The sequence below is a fragment of the Eurosta solidaginis genome, chromosome 4 (assembly GCF_040869045.1).
Source record: "Eurosta solidaginis isolate ZX-2024a chromosome 4, ASM4086904v1, whole genome shotgun sequence".
In the NCBI taxonomy this organism is placed as follows: Eukaryota; Metazoa; Arthropoda; class Insecta; order Diptera; family Tephritidae; genus Eurosta; species Eurosta solidaginis.
Window position 1 is genome coordinate 110,275,755 of NC_090322.1, and position 15,560 is coordinate 110,291,314.

The 15,560-nt window shown below is 37.1% G+C and overlaps 1 protein-coding gene across 10 annotated transcripts in view; it reads left to right on the forward strand.

Annotated features, from left to right (window-relative positions):
* The window catches only part of Sik2 (Salt-inducible kinase 2), a 964,644-nt gene that overhangs the window by 805,539 nt on the left and 143,545 nt on the right, over nt 1–15,560 (forward strand). For all 10 annotated transcript variants that reach the window (XR_010952760.1, XR_010952759.1, XR_010952762.1 and 7 more), the window contains one exon: nt 3,975–4,332. Coding sequence is in view for 3 of the 10 variants with exons in the window: in XM_067782444.1 (XP_067638545.1) it covers nt 3,975–4,332 (358 nt within the window). In the remaining 7 variants the exon portion in view is untranslated. The remainder of the gene's footprint in view (nt 1–3,974; nt 4,333–15,560) is intronic.

Sequence of the window (15,560 nt, forward strand, 5' to 3'; positions counted from 1 at the left end):
GGGGGTCGGTCATACATTTGGACTCGATTGGGGCACTCTAAATGGGTCAAAGTGGGATTTTTCAAAATTTGCCCCTACCCAAAAGTTCGACCCAAATGGGGGGACATCAGAATTCGTTTTCGAGGTATGGTTCCTTCGCCAAAGTTTCTTATTTTGATCCCTAGAATACGATTTTCACAGGGCAATGAGCGATTTTTAAATCGACCCGCCTAATATATATATACATGTTCTCACATTGATTACAACCATTTGAGCTCCTTAAACATGACAGCATATAAAATATATATATATATAACATGTATATATATATTAGGCGGGTCGATTTAAAAATCGCTCATTGCCCTGTGAAAATCGTATTCTAGGGATCAAAATAAGAAACTTTGCCGAAGGAACCATACCTCGAAAACGAGGAGCTAAATGGTCAAAAAACTTAAAACTTTGTGATAAAGAAATCATAAGTACAATATTAAAATAACCTTTAGTTAATTATGAAATTCTCACATGCATATATATGGGCCAGCATGTACACACAAACTTACAATCTAATAAAATGTCAAACAAAATGTTCAATCTGCCGCTGATCGGGTTTCTATGTTTTATAAAAAAAAAAATAATAAATCTGATAACGAATTTAATTAAATGAAATACAGCGTGAAGTTTTATTTACTTATATACATATAAATATGTTTCAGTGTTGTACGGTTAAGGTTTCTCATTAGTGTGGTTTAATAAAATTCCCATGTACAAACATATGTGACAGTATGTACACACAAACTTACAACCTATAAAATGCCAAACAAAATGTTCAATCTTCATATTTAAAAAATTATAAGTTATGTATATGCTGTCATGTTTAAGGAGCTCAAATGGAAAATTATAAGTTCAATATTAAGATGACCTTTAGTTTATTATGAAATTCTCACATGCATATATATGGGACAGTATGTATACAAGACAAAGTCAAGGGGCTCATTAGAAATATGAGGGGCCATTTAATAATTTGCGACCCTTTAAAAATGTAGGGCCCCCATTTAAAATCTGAGCTCGATCCTCTCCTGAACGGCTAAGCTCTGCTAAAGGCAAAAAGCTCTAAGCTTTTTCTTATAGATCAGCCAGAACACAAACCATACAAATGCAAAAAGCTCTAAGCTTAAGAATGGATGCGCCTAAATGGAGGCAACGAAATTGTTTTGCTGTATATATATGTGTGTCGGTGTGTATATACTTTTCCTTTATCATTTTTCCTCCTTTCTCCATTTGAGTTGGAACTGGTATTTTCATACTACTAACTTCTTCACCTATCCGTGACGGATCTTGTTTTATTAATAACAGAGGCTCTGGCGACCTCTAACTCCTCATGGATCTAGACGGTGGGAAGGCGGTATGGCCTGGAAGGTCGCATGTGGTCATAACAAATCGTTTCGGAGGTGGTCGGGCTTGGTACCGGAAGGTACTTGATCTGCATTCACCAAAGGACCATAAACATCGATAACACTCCCCAAGGCCTTCGGAGAGTGTCCTTAGCGCTACAACAACAACAACAACAGGGAAAATGTTTTGATAGTTGGTACAAGGGTCGTGCAAATTGGAAAAATCATGTGAACTTGGAAACTTTGTTTTCAAGTTTTAAGGAACTTCCCGATAACTCGGAGAACTGAAACTTTGAACGAAACATCGGGCTTTATTAAGTTGCAATATTTAGGATAAATAAAAACTTCCATTTAGTATTGTGTGATCGATTTTTTAATAACTACTCATTGAGCTAGGAAAGTGAAACCTTACACATAGTTCAGATCACCTTGATAATGCATCAAAAGAAGCAAATAAAAAATGTTTATAAGGAACAAAAATATTACGACTTTCGATATAATATTTACCTTAGTTCGGCAATGTGCGCTCCACCATTATATTTTTGCTCTTCATGAAAATTTTTACAGAGGTTTTGTTAAAATTTGAATATCAAAGTTCAACAAGATTATGTGTTTGTTTAATAAGACATTTTTTGTTTCTTCTGGTACTTGGTATAAAAAATGTACTTAAAAATTTTGTATCTTCTTTCAAATAAATATATGTAACCCGGCCTTTGAAAAGGTGGCTTTTGACTCAAAAAAAAGAAAACTATTAAGAAACTGAAGAAATGCATTGTTTATCTTTAACAGCTGTTTCTCGCAATTTCTTTTTTGAGTCATAAGCCACCTTTTCATAGACCGGGTCACATATGTATCAAAACAAAAAGGATGGTACAGGACAAGTTTTGGATTAATTAGGTCAAATGGCACAAAGGTCAATTGACCTTTTGATCACTTCAATTAGCCATAAGGTCAAAATACTTTTTAAATTTGACTTTACGAAACTCCCGTTGATCCTATGATTATTTTGGGTAAAAGTTCATAACCATATTTTTACTAAATTGAAAGCAACACAAAACCAAAAAAACTCCTCGAAACTAATTTATATGTTAAGTTGAAATAGTTTTATATCCGACTGATTATTGGAAAAAACCGCTACAGGCTTTATTTTTTATTAGGTTTTTAGTTAAATAAGTTCTTGTTTCGGGCCTTATAATCTGGTTTTAGTTAAATAAGTTATTGTTATTTGGATTGCTGTTTTTAACCCAATTTGAAATAAAACCAGAAAATAGGGAAAAGCAGATCAAGAGGCGAAAATTTTGAATAATTTTTAATGATAATTATTGTTTTTTTTTTTTTAATTTTTCTACAATTGAAAATTTGTATTTTGTTATTAGAATAGTAAGTACAAAATTTTTTAGACAACCTGCCATAGCTGCGCAGATGGATTCATTTCGCTAAGCCTTCATTCATCATCAGTACGCTTTAGGCCACGCTGTGCTCACCATTTAGCTATACAGCGGTGGTTTGTTTGACTGATAAATTGCTACTTATATTCCTCTTTACCAACTATATTTAATCAGCGTTGCGCCGCTGTTGCAAATCCTGGTGAATCCTTTATCAATAGGCCGCTTAACCAAAAACAATTGTTGAATATAAAATTGTAAGATTTGTATTCCAAATTTTGATAAGGCACTTAGGTGTGGTGGCCGCCGTAGTGTGGTGGTAGCGTGCTCCGATTACCACAACGAAAATCCTGTGTTCAATACCCGAGCAATACATCAAAAGTTTAGAAACAAGTTTTTCAATCAAAAAAAAGGTTTTCCAACCGGAGTCGCCCCTCGGCAGTGATTTGGCAAACACTCAGAATGTATTTCTGCGATGAAAAGCTTCTCAGTGGAATATCATCTTCCTCGCAGATTTCGTTAGGAGGCGGGATCGCGAAGGTCCCATCGTGCCAATTTTTAGGAACCATTAAAAGAAGCACGACGAAAATTGGAAGAGAAGCTCGGCCTAAAATCTCTTCGGAGTTTATCACGCCTTGCATTTATTTATTTAGTTTTAGGTAAATAAGTTCTAACCCGATTTCTCGCTAAAATGAAAGCCAAATATAGAAAACTCGTATAGTATACAATTTTTTGGAACCGCTCTATATTCATATTCTAAAAATCCCATTTTCTTTGCTTTATCAGTTGTTACACTTAACTAACTCCCACAACTTGCATCGGTCTGCACTAATTCCTCTTTTCATTCTGCTGTTGTTAAAATTTTAATACGTGCAAAAAAAGTAATTGATCTTCTGACCTCTTCAGAAAATTAAGTGGACTTTATGACCATTTTTAAAACATTTCAAATTTGGCGTTGTGACTATTTCATATGGTCATAACTTCAATTAGCCTTGTGGCCATTTGAAGTGGTCATAATGTTAATTGACGCTATGGCCGCAGACCTTATGTCACTCCTCCCATTTAAGCGCGTGCATCTGCGAATCAAAAATATTAATATAAGTATTTAGCTCCCGACCCTCGTGAAAAGGCGGCGTGATCCATCAGAGGGTCGCGACCCAAAATAAAAAAATTACTGCTGTACATTACATTTTGAAATTTTTTTCTTTTACTACACCAGATTGCTCCCAGTCTACTTCCGATCTAACACAGCGGATGCAATCCTATGCCAGTAGCAGTTCATCAAGCGGAGTAATAGCTAGTTATTCTAAAAGTTTAAGCCAAAATCTCAGTCGTGTCTCATCAAATAGCAATTGTTCGTTGTTGGAAGGCATGGGCACTAGCATCGATTTGGCTGGAAGCCTACCATCATGCGCAAGTAGCACCACTATAGCGACATCATCAGAACGAATGCAAGATCGCTCCATTTATAATAGCAACAACTCGTGCTTTCATATACCTCCCCCGATTAATTCGTCGGCAGTGTGTTCAAGGAAAACTGGTGGATGCATCGATAAAAGGTCACCAATTCACTTTAGGTATTTAAATAAAAATAACCCAACTGATTTGAACTTTTTAACATTTAAATACACACTTATGCAGATATGTAAGTAAGTATTTTATCGTTGACACGGTAGTAAGAGCTGCTAACTCCATTCAAAAAAACTTACAGATGATCGAACAAACTAATTAATTGAAAACTACGCTCAATGTGATTTGCGTCTGACCTTTTTTTTTGTGGAATTCTAGAATAACGTTTAGTGCTTTTTCGAAGGGCTTTTTATATCGAAATTTTGACGACCTCATATTGGTATTGTGTGGAATTTGAGGTGTTTCTGAACTTCAAAGCTAGACAAGAGTATGTAAAATTTTTATTTTACCTTTGCCGTTCACTTCGTTCTGTTGACTTAAATATGTTTAAATAAATAAGTGCGTCAAACCCTGTAAATGATGTACACCGAAGGAAATGAAATTAGTAAAATCAACAAATCAAGTTTGTTATTAATTATTCAATTAAATTGATCGCATAATGGGTAATTCAAAGGAGTTTTTTTTTCAAGTGGACAAGCTTATACGTTCATTTCAACAGGAGAAAAACTTTGGTTTCAATATAACAATATTCTGTAAAAATAACAGATTCTCAACCAAGGCGGAGCTGCGGCGTTGGCTTCCTGTGGGATCCAAAAAGTAATTTTTTCCATACGCAAAGGAAATTATATTCGGTTACTTTATTTTATGTTTGCAAAATGTACATACGAATAGGTTTAAAACAATTTAAATCGCGTTCCAAGTACCATTCGTCCCATACTTAATCATTTTAAAGTTTTCGAGGGTTTTGGAAAAATTCTGTCAGGACTTTATTGAGTCAAATCAATACGGCTATGAATATTCAAAGAAGCTAGACCATGGAGACGCTCTTGTCCTACCAAGGGACATAAAGTCAATTGACCTTATTACCATTTCAAATGGCCATAAGTTTAACTGAAGCTTTGCGCACGAATCAATAATTTGATGATGAGGTGACACAAGGTTAAAGGACATTAGGTCAATTGACCTTACTTAGAATGGCCATAAGGATAATCGAAACTTTCCACACGTATCAAGCATCGACAATAATGCAACAACTGGATGTTGGGGTGACATAAGCTCAAAGGACATAAAGTCAATTGACCTTATGACCACGTCCAATGGTCTAAGTTTATTTCAAACTTGCACACGTATCAAGGACCGGTGACAATGCAATAATTTGATGGTAGGATGACATAAGCTCAAAGGGCATAACATCAATTAACCACTAAGTATCACCACTTTAAAACGGTCATAAGGCCAATTTATTTTATAGCCATTTGAATCGGTGATAAGGTCAATTGGCCATAGAACGAATTGACTTTAGGGCCCTTCAAAATCTGGTGAAGTGACCATTTAGGAAATTTCCGTTTGACTATGTGACCATTTCGGAAGTGAGACGAATACAAAACTAAAGAAGCTCCGTCTTACGTTAACTTACAATAGCTTTTTTACTCTATTTCCCATTGGAGTTCAATAACAATATAGGAAAATTAGCGCCGAGGAATTTTTTATTCGAAATTTTATCTAGACGCAAGCATCAATCAGTCAAACAGTCAATATCCTTCACGTACAAGCAAATGGCCGTGTCCGAGCGCACTCGAAGACATGGAAATCTACGAATAAAATACATCGAACTAAAAAGTTAAAAATAAACAAGTAAGGAAGGCTAAGTTCGGGTGTAACCGAACATTACATACTCAGTGACAACATAAGGGAAAATAACCATGTAGGAAAATGAACCGAGGGTAACCCTGGAATGTGTTTGTATGACATGTGTACCAAATGAATTTAAAGAATATTTTATGAGGGAGTGGGCCACAGTTCTATAGGTGGACGCCATTTAGGGATATCGCCATAAAGGTGGATCAGGGTTGACTCTAGAATTTGTTTGTACGATATGGGTATCAAATGAAAGGTGTTAATGAGTATTTTAAAAGGGAGTGATCCTTAGTTCCATAGGTGGACGCCGTTTCGAGATATCGCCATAAAGGTGGACCAGGGGTGACCCTAGAATGCGTTTGTTCAATATGGGTATCAAACGAAAGGTGTTAATGAGTATTTCAAAAGGGCGTGGGGTTTAGTTCTATAGGTGGACGCCTTTTCGATAAAAGGTCACAAATTCACTTTAGGTATTTAAATAAACATAACCCAACTGATTTGAACTTTTAAACATTTAAATACACACTTATGCAGATATGTAAGTACGTCTTTTATCGTTGACACGGTAGTAAGAGCTGCTAACTGCTTCAAAAAACTTACAGATGATCGAACAAACTAATTAATTGAAAACTACGCTCAATGTGATTTGCGTCTGACCTTTTTTTTTGTGGAATTCTAGAATTACGTTTAGTGCTTTTTCGAAGGGCTTTTTATATCGAAATTTTGACGACCTCATATTGGTATTGTGTGAAATTTGAGGTGTTTATGAACTTCAAAGCTAGACAAGAGTATTTTAAATTTTTATTTTACCTTTGCCGTTCACTTCGTTCTGTTGACTTAAATATGTTTAAATAAATAAGTGCGTCAAACCCTGTAAATGATGTACACCGAAAAATGAACTTAGTAAAATCAACAAATCAAGTTTGTTATTAATTATTCAATTAAATTGATCGCATAATGGGTAATTCAAAGGAGTTTTTTTCAAGAGGACAAGCTTATACGTTCATTTCAACAGGAGAAAAACTTTGGTTTCAATATAACAATATTCTGTAAAAATAACAGATTCTCAACCAAGGCGGAGCTGCGGCTTTGGCTTCCTGTGGGATCCAAAAAGTATTTTTTTCCATACGCAAAGGAAATTAGATTCGGTTACATTATTTCATGTTTGCAAAATGTACATACGAATGAGTTTAAAACAATTTAAATCGCGTTACAAGTACCGTTCGTCCCATACTTAATCATTTTAAAGTTTTCGAGGGTTTTGGAAAAATTCTGTCAGGACTTTATTGAGTCAAATCAATACGGCTATGAATATTCAAAGAAGCTAGACCATGGAGACGCTCTTGTCCTACCAAGGGACATAAAGTCAATTGATCTTATGACCATTTCAAATGGCCATAAGTTTAACTGAAGCTTTGCGCACGAATCAATAATTTGATGATGAGGTGACACAAGGTCAAAGGACATTAGGTCAATTGACCTTACTTAGAATGGCCATAAGGATAATCGAAACTTTCCACACGTATCAAGCATCGACAATAATGCAACAACTGGATGTTGGGGTGACATAAGCTCAAAGGACATAAAGTCAATTGACCTTATGACCACGTCCAATGGTATAAGTTTATTTCAAACTTGCACACGTATCAAGGACCGGTGACAATGAAATAATTTGATGGTAGGATGACATAAGCTCAAAGGGCATAAAATCAATTAACCACTAAGTATCACCACTTTAAAACGGTCATAAGGCCAATTTATTTTATAGCCATTTGAATCGGTGATAAGGCCAATTGGCCATAGAACGAATTGACTTTAGGGCTCTTCAAAATCTGGTGTAGTGACCATTTAGGAAATTTCCGTTTGACTATGTGACCATTTCGGAAGTCAGACGAATACAAAACTAAAGAAGCTCCGTCTTACGTTAACCTACAATAGATTTTTTACTCTATTTCCCATTGGAGTTCAATAACAATATAGGAAATTTAGCGCCGAGGAATTTTTTATTCGAAATTTTATCTAGACGCAAGTATCAATCAGTCAAACAGTCAATATCCTTCACGTACAAGCAAATGACCGTGTCCGAGCGTACTCGAAGACATGGAAATCTACGAATAAAATACATCGAACTAAAAAGTTAAAAATAAACAAGTAAGGAAGGCTAAGTTCGGGTGTAACCGAACATTACATACTCAGTTGAGACCTATGGTGACAACATAAAGGAAAAAAACCATGTAGGAAAATGAACCGAGGGTAACCCTGGAATGTGTTTGTACGACATGTGTATCAAATGAATTTAAAGAGTATTTTATGAGGGAGTGAGCCACATTTCTATAGGTGGACGCCATTTAGGGATATCGCCATAAAGGTGGATCAGGGTTGACTCTAGAATTTGTTTGTACGATATGGGTATCAAATGAAAGGTGTTAATGAGTATTTTAAAAGGGAGTGATCCTCAGTTCCATAGGTGGACGCCGTTTCGAGATATCGCCATAAAGGTGGACCAGGGGTGACCCTAGAATGCGTTTGTTCAATATGGGTATCAAAAGAAAGGTGTTAATGAGTATTTCAAAAGGGCGTGGGGTTTAGTTCTATAGGTGGACGCCTCTCCGAGATATCGCCATAAAGGTGGACCAGGGGTGACTCTAGAATGTGTTTGTACGATATGGGTATCAAATTAAAGGTATTAATGAGGGTTTTAAAAGGGAGTGGTGGTAGTTGTATAGGTGGTCGCCTTTTCGAGATATCGGCATAAAGGTGGACCAGGGGTGACTCTAGAATGCGTTTGTACAATATGGGTATCAAACGAAAGGTGTTAATGAGTATTTGAAAAGGGCGTGGGGCTTAGTTCTATACGTGGATGCCTTTTCGAGATATCGCCATAAAGGTGAACCAGGGGTGACTCTAGAATTCGTTTGTACAATATGGGTATCAAACGAAAGGTGTTAGTGAGTATTTTAAAAGGGTGTGGGGCTTAGTTATATAGCTGGACGCCTTTTCGAGATATCGCCATAATAGTGGACCAGGGATGACTCTAGAATATGTTTGTACGATATGGGTATCAAATTAAAGGTATTAATGAGGGTTTTAAAAGGGAGTGGTGGTAGTTGCATAGGTGTCCGCCTTTTCGAGATATCGGCATAAAGGTGGACCAGGGGTGACTCTAGAATGCGTTTGTACAATATGGGTATCTAACGAAAGGTGTTAATGAGTATTTTAAAAGGGAGTGGGCCTTAGTTCTATAGGTGGACGCCTTTTCGAGATATCGCCAAAAAGGTGGACCAGGGGTGACTCTAGAATGTGTTTGTACAAAATGGGTATCAAACGAAAGGTGTGGGCCTTAGTTCTATAGGTGGATGCCTTTTCGAGATATCGCCATAAAGGTGGACCAGGGCTGACTCTAGAATGTGTTTGTACAATATGGGTATCAAACGAAAGGTGTTAATGAGTATTTTAAAATAGCCTGGGGCTTAGTTCTATAGGTGGACGCCTTTTCGAGATACCGCCATAAAGGTGGACCATGGGTGACTCTAGAATGTGTTTGCACGATATGGGTATCAAATTAAAGGTATTAATGAGGGTTTTAAAAGGGAGTGGTGGTAGTTGTATAAGTGGTCGCCTTTTCGAGATATCGGCATAAAGGTGGACCAGGGGTGACTCTAGAATGCGTTTGTACAATATGGGTATCAAACGAAAGGTGTTAATGAGTATTTTAAAAGGGAGTGGGCCTTAGTTCTATAGGTGGATTCCGTTTCGAAATATCGCCATAAAGGTGGACCAGGGGTGACTCTAGAATGTGTTTGTACGATATGGGTATCAAATTAAAGGTATTAATCAGGGTTTTAAAAGGGAGTGGTGGTTGTTGTATAGGTGGTCGCCTTTTCGAGATATCGGCATAAAGGTGGACCAGGGGTGAATCTAGAATGCGTTTGTACAATATGGGTATCAAACGAAAGGTGTTAATGAGTATTTTAAAAGGGAGTGGGCCTTGGTTCTATAGGTGGGCGCCTTTTCGTGATATCGCCATAATGGTGGACCAGGGGTGAATCTAGACTTTGTTTGTACGATATGGGTATCAAATGAAAGGTGATAATGCGTATTTTAAAAGGGAGTGGGCCTTAGATCTGTAGGTGGACGCCTTTTCGAGATATCGCCATAAAGGTGGACCATGGGTGACTCTAGAATGTGTTTGTACAATATGGGTATCAAATTAAAGGTATTAATGAGGGTTTTAAAAGGGAGTGGTGGTAGTTGTATTCCTGCCAAGATTTCAAGGGTTTTTTATTTCGCCCTGCAGAACTTTTTCATTTCATTCTACTTAATATGGTAGGTGTCACACCCATTTTACAAAGTTTTTTTCTAACGTTAAATTTTGCGTCAATAAACCAATCCAAATACCATGTTGGCATTTTTTTCGTTTTTGGTAATTTTCGATATCGAAAAAGTGGGCGTGGTCATGGTCGGATTTCGGCCATTTTTTAAACCAATAAAAAGTGAGTTCAGATAAGTACGTGAACTGAGTTTAGTAAAGATATATCGGTTTTTGCTCAAGTTATCGTGTTAACGGCCGAGCGGAAGGACAGACGGTCGACTGTGTATAAAAACTTGGCGTGGCTTCAACCGATTTCGCCCTTTTTCACAGGAATAAGTTATCGTTCCAGAAACTAAGCCCCTACCAAATTTCACAAGGATTGGTAAATTTTTGTTCGACTTATGGCATTAAAGGTATCCTAAGCAAATTAAATGAAAAGGGGCGGAGCCACGCCCATTTTGAAATTGTCTTTTATTTTTGCATTTTATTGCACCATATCATTACTGGAGTTGAATGTTGACATAATTTACTTATATACTGTAAAGATATTAAATTTTTTGTTAAAATTTGACTTTAAAAATTTTTTTGTTTAGAGTGAGCGTGGTCTACTAAGCATACATATAGTAATAGGAGTAACGTTTCTGCCAAATTTCATAATGATATCTTCAACGACTGCCAAATTACAGCTTGCAAAATTTTAGATTACCTTCTTTTAAAAGCGGGCGGTGCCACGCCCATTGTCCAAAATTTTACTGATTTTCTATTCTGCGTCATAAGTTCAACTCACCTACCAAGTTTCATCGCTTTATCCGTCTTTGGTAATGAATTATCGCTCTTTTTCAATTTTTCGAAATTTTCGATATCGAAAAAGTGGGCGTGCTTATAGTCCGATATTGTTCGTTTTAAATAGAGATCTGAGATGAGTGTCCAGGAACCTACATACCGAATTTCATCAAGATACCTCAAAATTTACTCAAGTTATCGTGTTAACGGACGGACGGACATGGCTCAATCAAATTTTTTTTCGATCCTGATGATTTTGATATATTTAAGTTTATATCTATCTCGATTCCTTTATACCTGTACAACCAACCGTTATCCAATCAAAGTTAATATACTCTGTGAGCTCTGCTCAACTGAGTATAATACCAGTTTGAAAAAACTTAAAGACTACGCTTTTATAGCTAACCGAAATAGAAAATAATTTTTAATCACAACGATTTTATTGTTCGGTTCGGCTAGCTATAAAAGCGTAGTTTTTCAGTTTTTTTTTTCAAACTATTATTTATTATGATTTTAAGAACACTTACCGACAACGCATTCGGCGCATTTTTAACGCTTTGATCACTAAAATTCGTTGCGTCCATATTTTGGGTTCAGAGACGAAATCACTTTCGGAACAATCTAGTAATTCTTCATAAAAGCGGCAGAGTTCTGTGCGAAGTGACATTGAAGGTGACATATGTAAGTGGTGAGAAATGCCACATAAAATGTGATTCTCTAGTAATCCTCAATTCCTTGAGGTACAATAATAGAGCAGTTTTTTTGACGATTACATAATGCGGCTTTATGATATTGTAACGATTTTAGTTGCAATTCCCCTTATTTGTAATCTTCTGCTGAGTTCGAATCACTAAACTGTTGAATAAATAACTCCAATATTTAATAATGCAAAATTGCCTTTATTAAAGTACTTCACAATAACACTCAAACTTTGCAACGAATAGCTTGCTTAATAACCAAACTGATTGATAGCTCAATTGAAACTCTAATATTCAAAATAATACTGCTCTTGCTCGCTAGATAGCGTCTTAATCGAAATCTCAAATCAAACTGAATTCCAGCGCCTCTACAATTGCCGCCTTTTATACTCTCGGATTTCAACGTTCGCATCTTCTAGGCGCTTCCAGAATTTACTAGTCCAGCAGCTTTCAAACTTCTCAGCTGTAACTACAATTGCATGATTTTATAGTTTTTCTAATTGATTACTTTCAGGAGTATCTCAGATATATGCATGTGTTTGTGCATTGACTCTCCGTTGCTCGTATACGTACATGGTACATATGTATAGACGCAATTATTGTTTCGTTTATGTAGATACATAATGATTGATCTATGGATGTGAATTCACGTCACTGCTTAGCATCGGCTTAGAGACGATAGCATCGCTTAGTGCTGCTAACATTCGTTACACTGCCCTCCACCTAAGTCTGATCTTCCCGATCAGACAAATCTCCCGATCTAAACGTCGCTTGCATCTCGAAATGTACCACTCTTCTACTCCGTGGTTTTTCAATGCTTTGTATGCGGTAGATGGTATCACTGATCTTCTTCACAACCTTGTACGGGCCTTCCCAACCGCACCGAAGTTTGGCTGGAACACCTTTCCGCCGGTGAGGGTTGTTTAACAGTACCAAATCTACCGCCAAGAAACCTTCCGAATTAAAGTTCTTGTCATGCCAGTGTTTCATCTTACTACTCATTACCCTGGGCCGTTCCTTCACACTCTGTTGTTTGGCCTATGAACTACTTCGTAGAGCTTGCGCTGGACGGATTTGCTTTGCATAATCAGTATCGTTCCGACGCTTCACAAGAGTAGTGTGCCTTGTCTTGAAACCACCCTTGCATTCTTTCTGCGAAATCCTTTCCTTCGTTTTAGTACGTCCGTTAGGGCTTTTCAATGCCAGTTTTTCTCTCACAGGTACCTTCGGTTTTGATTTGTTTGGCCCATTTGTTCCATTAACCTTTACCTTTGAATTTCGTGGCCTTCGTCGAGTCTTCTCCACCAGTACCCGATTACTGCTGAACCCTTTTTCCAAACTAAAGTTAAGTGGTATGTCCTGGTTCTTATAGCGCATATGGTCAACCAAGAAGTCCACTCCCAATATGACTTCATCAACGATCTCCGCCACAACGAATTTGTGTAAAACCATGACCTTCCCAATTAGGACTTCACATATCACTTCTCCCTGGACTTGGTTATACTCGCCTGTGACCGTACGCAACCTTGCTCCAGGTAATGACTTTACTCCCCTGTAGACCAAATCAGATCGAATCAAGGAATGAGATGCGCCCGTATCTACAGTCAGTACATGTTCTTTGCCATCCACATTCCCTCTGACGGTAAGACTGCTCGATTTTCTACCAATTTGCAACACAGATATCACAGGGCATTCAATAGCTGGATCTAGCTCTCGATCTCTACCTCTTACTCGCTCTTGCTCATCTCCTCCAGCTTTGCGTTTACGGCCACCCACATTGTTGGAACTACTAGGATCAAGATCGCAATGACGGGCGATGTTGCGTCTACACACTCTGGCCTTTCTACCTCCACACGGCGTGCTTTGTAGACTGGCTTACACAGAAGCAATGCTGTTTCTTGAGTCAGTGCATGGGATACCGTTTCTGCGATTGTAGGTTTTGGGTTTGCATATGTCGCTCGTTTCGTTTCTACGTCCCGTATGCCATTTATAAAACTCTGGATTTTTACCCTCTCGGTGTACTCCACGGGTGCGTCCTCATTTGCCAAATGTGCCAACCTTTCAACATCCGAGGCAAACTCCTGCAAAGTCTCATTCGCTCTTTGGTGACGGTTTTGCAACTCAATTTGGAATATCTGTTTTCTATGCTCGCTTCCATAACGTCTCTCGACAGCGGCCATCAATGCTTTATAGCTGTTCCGTTCGTACTCTGGAATAGTCTGTAAGATTTCGGCAGCTGGTCCTTGGTATATATCGATGGTAATAATTAACCATACCAATAAATTTTTGTGCCTGCTTAATAGATTTTGGACGATCAAAATTTCGAATGGCTAAAACTTTTTCTTCTGAGGGTCTAATTCCCGTTTCAGAAATATTATGTCCTAAAAAGTCAACATTTGTTACGCCAAAAGTACATTTACTTGGTTTTATATTTAAACCGTACTTCGTTAGGCGCTGAAATAGTACGCGAAGATCTTTGAAATGTTGTTCCTCATTTTCGCTTGCCACTAAGAGATCATCAATATATGTAAAAACAAAGTCTAAATCATTAACTACTTCATTAATAAATCGTTGAAAAGTTTGCGCGGAGTTCCTAAGCCCGAAAGGCATTCGTACAAATTCAAACATGCCAAAAGGCGTAGTGATTGCAGTTTTATAGATATCCTCTTCTGCCATTGGAATTTGGTGATAAGCTCTTACCAAATCTAATTTTGAAAATATTTTCTTATTTCTTAAATTCATGTTGAAGTCATGAACATGGAGCAAAGGATAACGATCAGGAACTGTTACGACATTTAATCTTCTAAAATCTCCACAAGGACGCCAGTCATTTAACTCCTTCTTGGGTACAAGATGTAAAGGAGATGCTACTGCTGAATTAGAAGGTCTACATATCCCTGTCTTTACTAAAAAATCGAATTCAGTTTTAGCTACTTTGAATTTAATGGGGTCTAAACGTCTTGGTTTAGAAAATGGCAAATTTCCTTGAGTGACTAATCTGTGAACTGTTGTATGTCTAACTGGTTGTGAATAATCTGGTTCAGAAAATAAAGAAGGAAACTCTTTTAGTAACTTTGTAAATTTGTTATCAACAGCGAAAACTTTTGGTAGCGAAACATTACAAACACATGAAATTGTGTTAACTGAAAGACTTGTTATCGGATCTACTAAGCATTTGCGTTTAACATCAACTAAGAGACCATATTTACACAAAAAATCAGCACCGATAATTGGTTTAGCTATATCCGCTATTAAAAACGTAAACGGAAATTCGCGACGCAGTCCTAAATTAATATTTAAAAGTTTTTTACCGTATGTCGAAATCGTTAAACCGTTAGCTGCAGTTAAAATAATATCTGATGACTTTTTCGAACTTGAAGATTTTGAAACCGGAAGCACTGAAATTTCTGCTCAACTATCTATTAAAAAATTAAGTTTGTTTGTTTTATTAAAAATAAATAAGCGACGTGTAAAGGTGTTTAAATGTCCATTGTTTGTCGCCGTAACAACGGATAACTTTAGTTTGACGAACTATTATTTTTAAAAGCGCATGGTTGTTCGCACTTCAAACCAGGCATGCTTAACGAACGAAACGATATCATTTCGTTACGATAATCAACGTTAATAAACGAAACGAAGTCATTTCGTTTCGTTTATTAACGTTAAGAACGACAAGTTAACGTTAATTTGACGATCTTAACGTTAATAAACGAAACGAAGTGACTTCGTTTCGTTTATTAGCGTT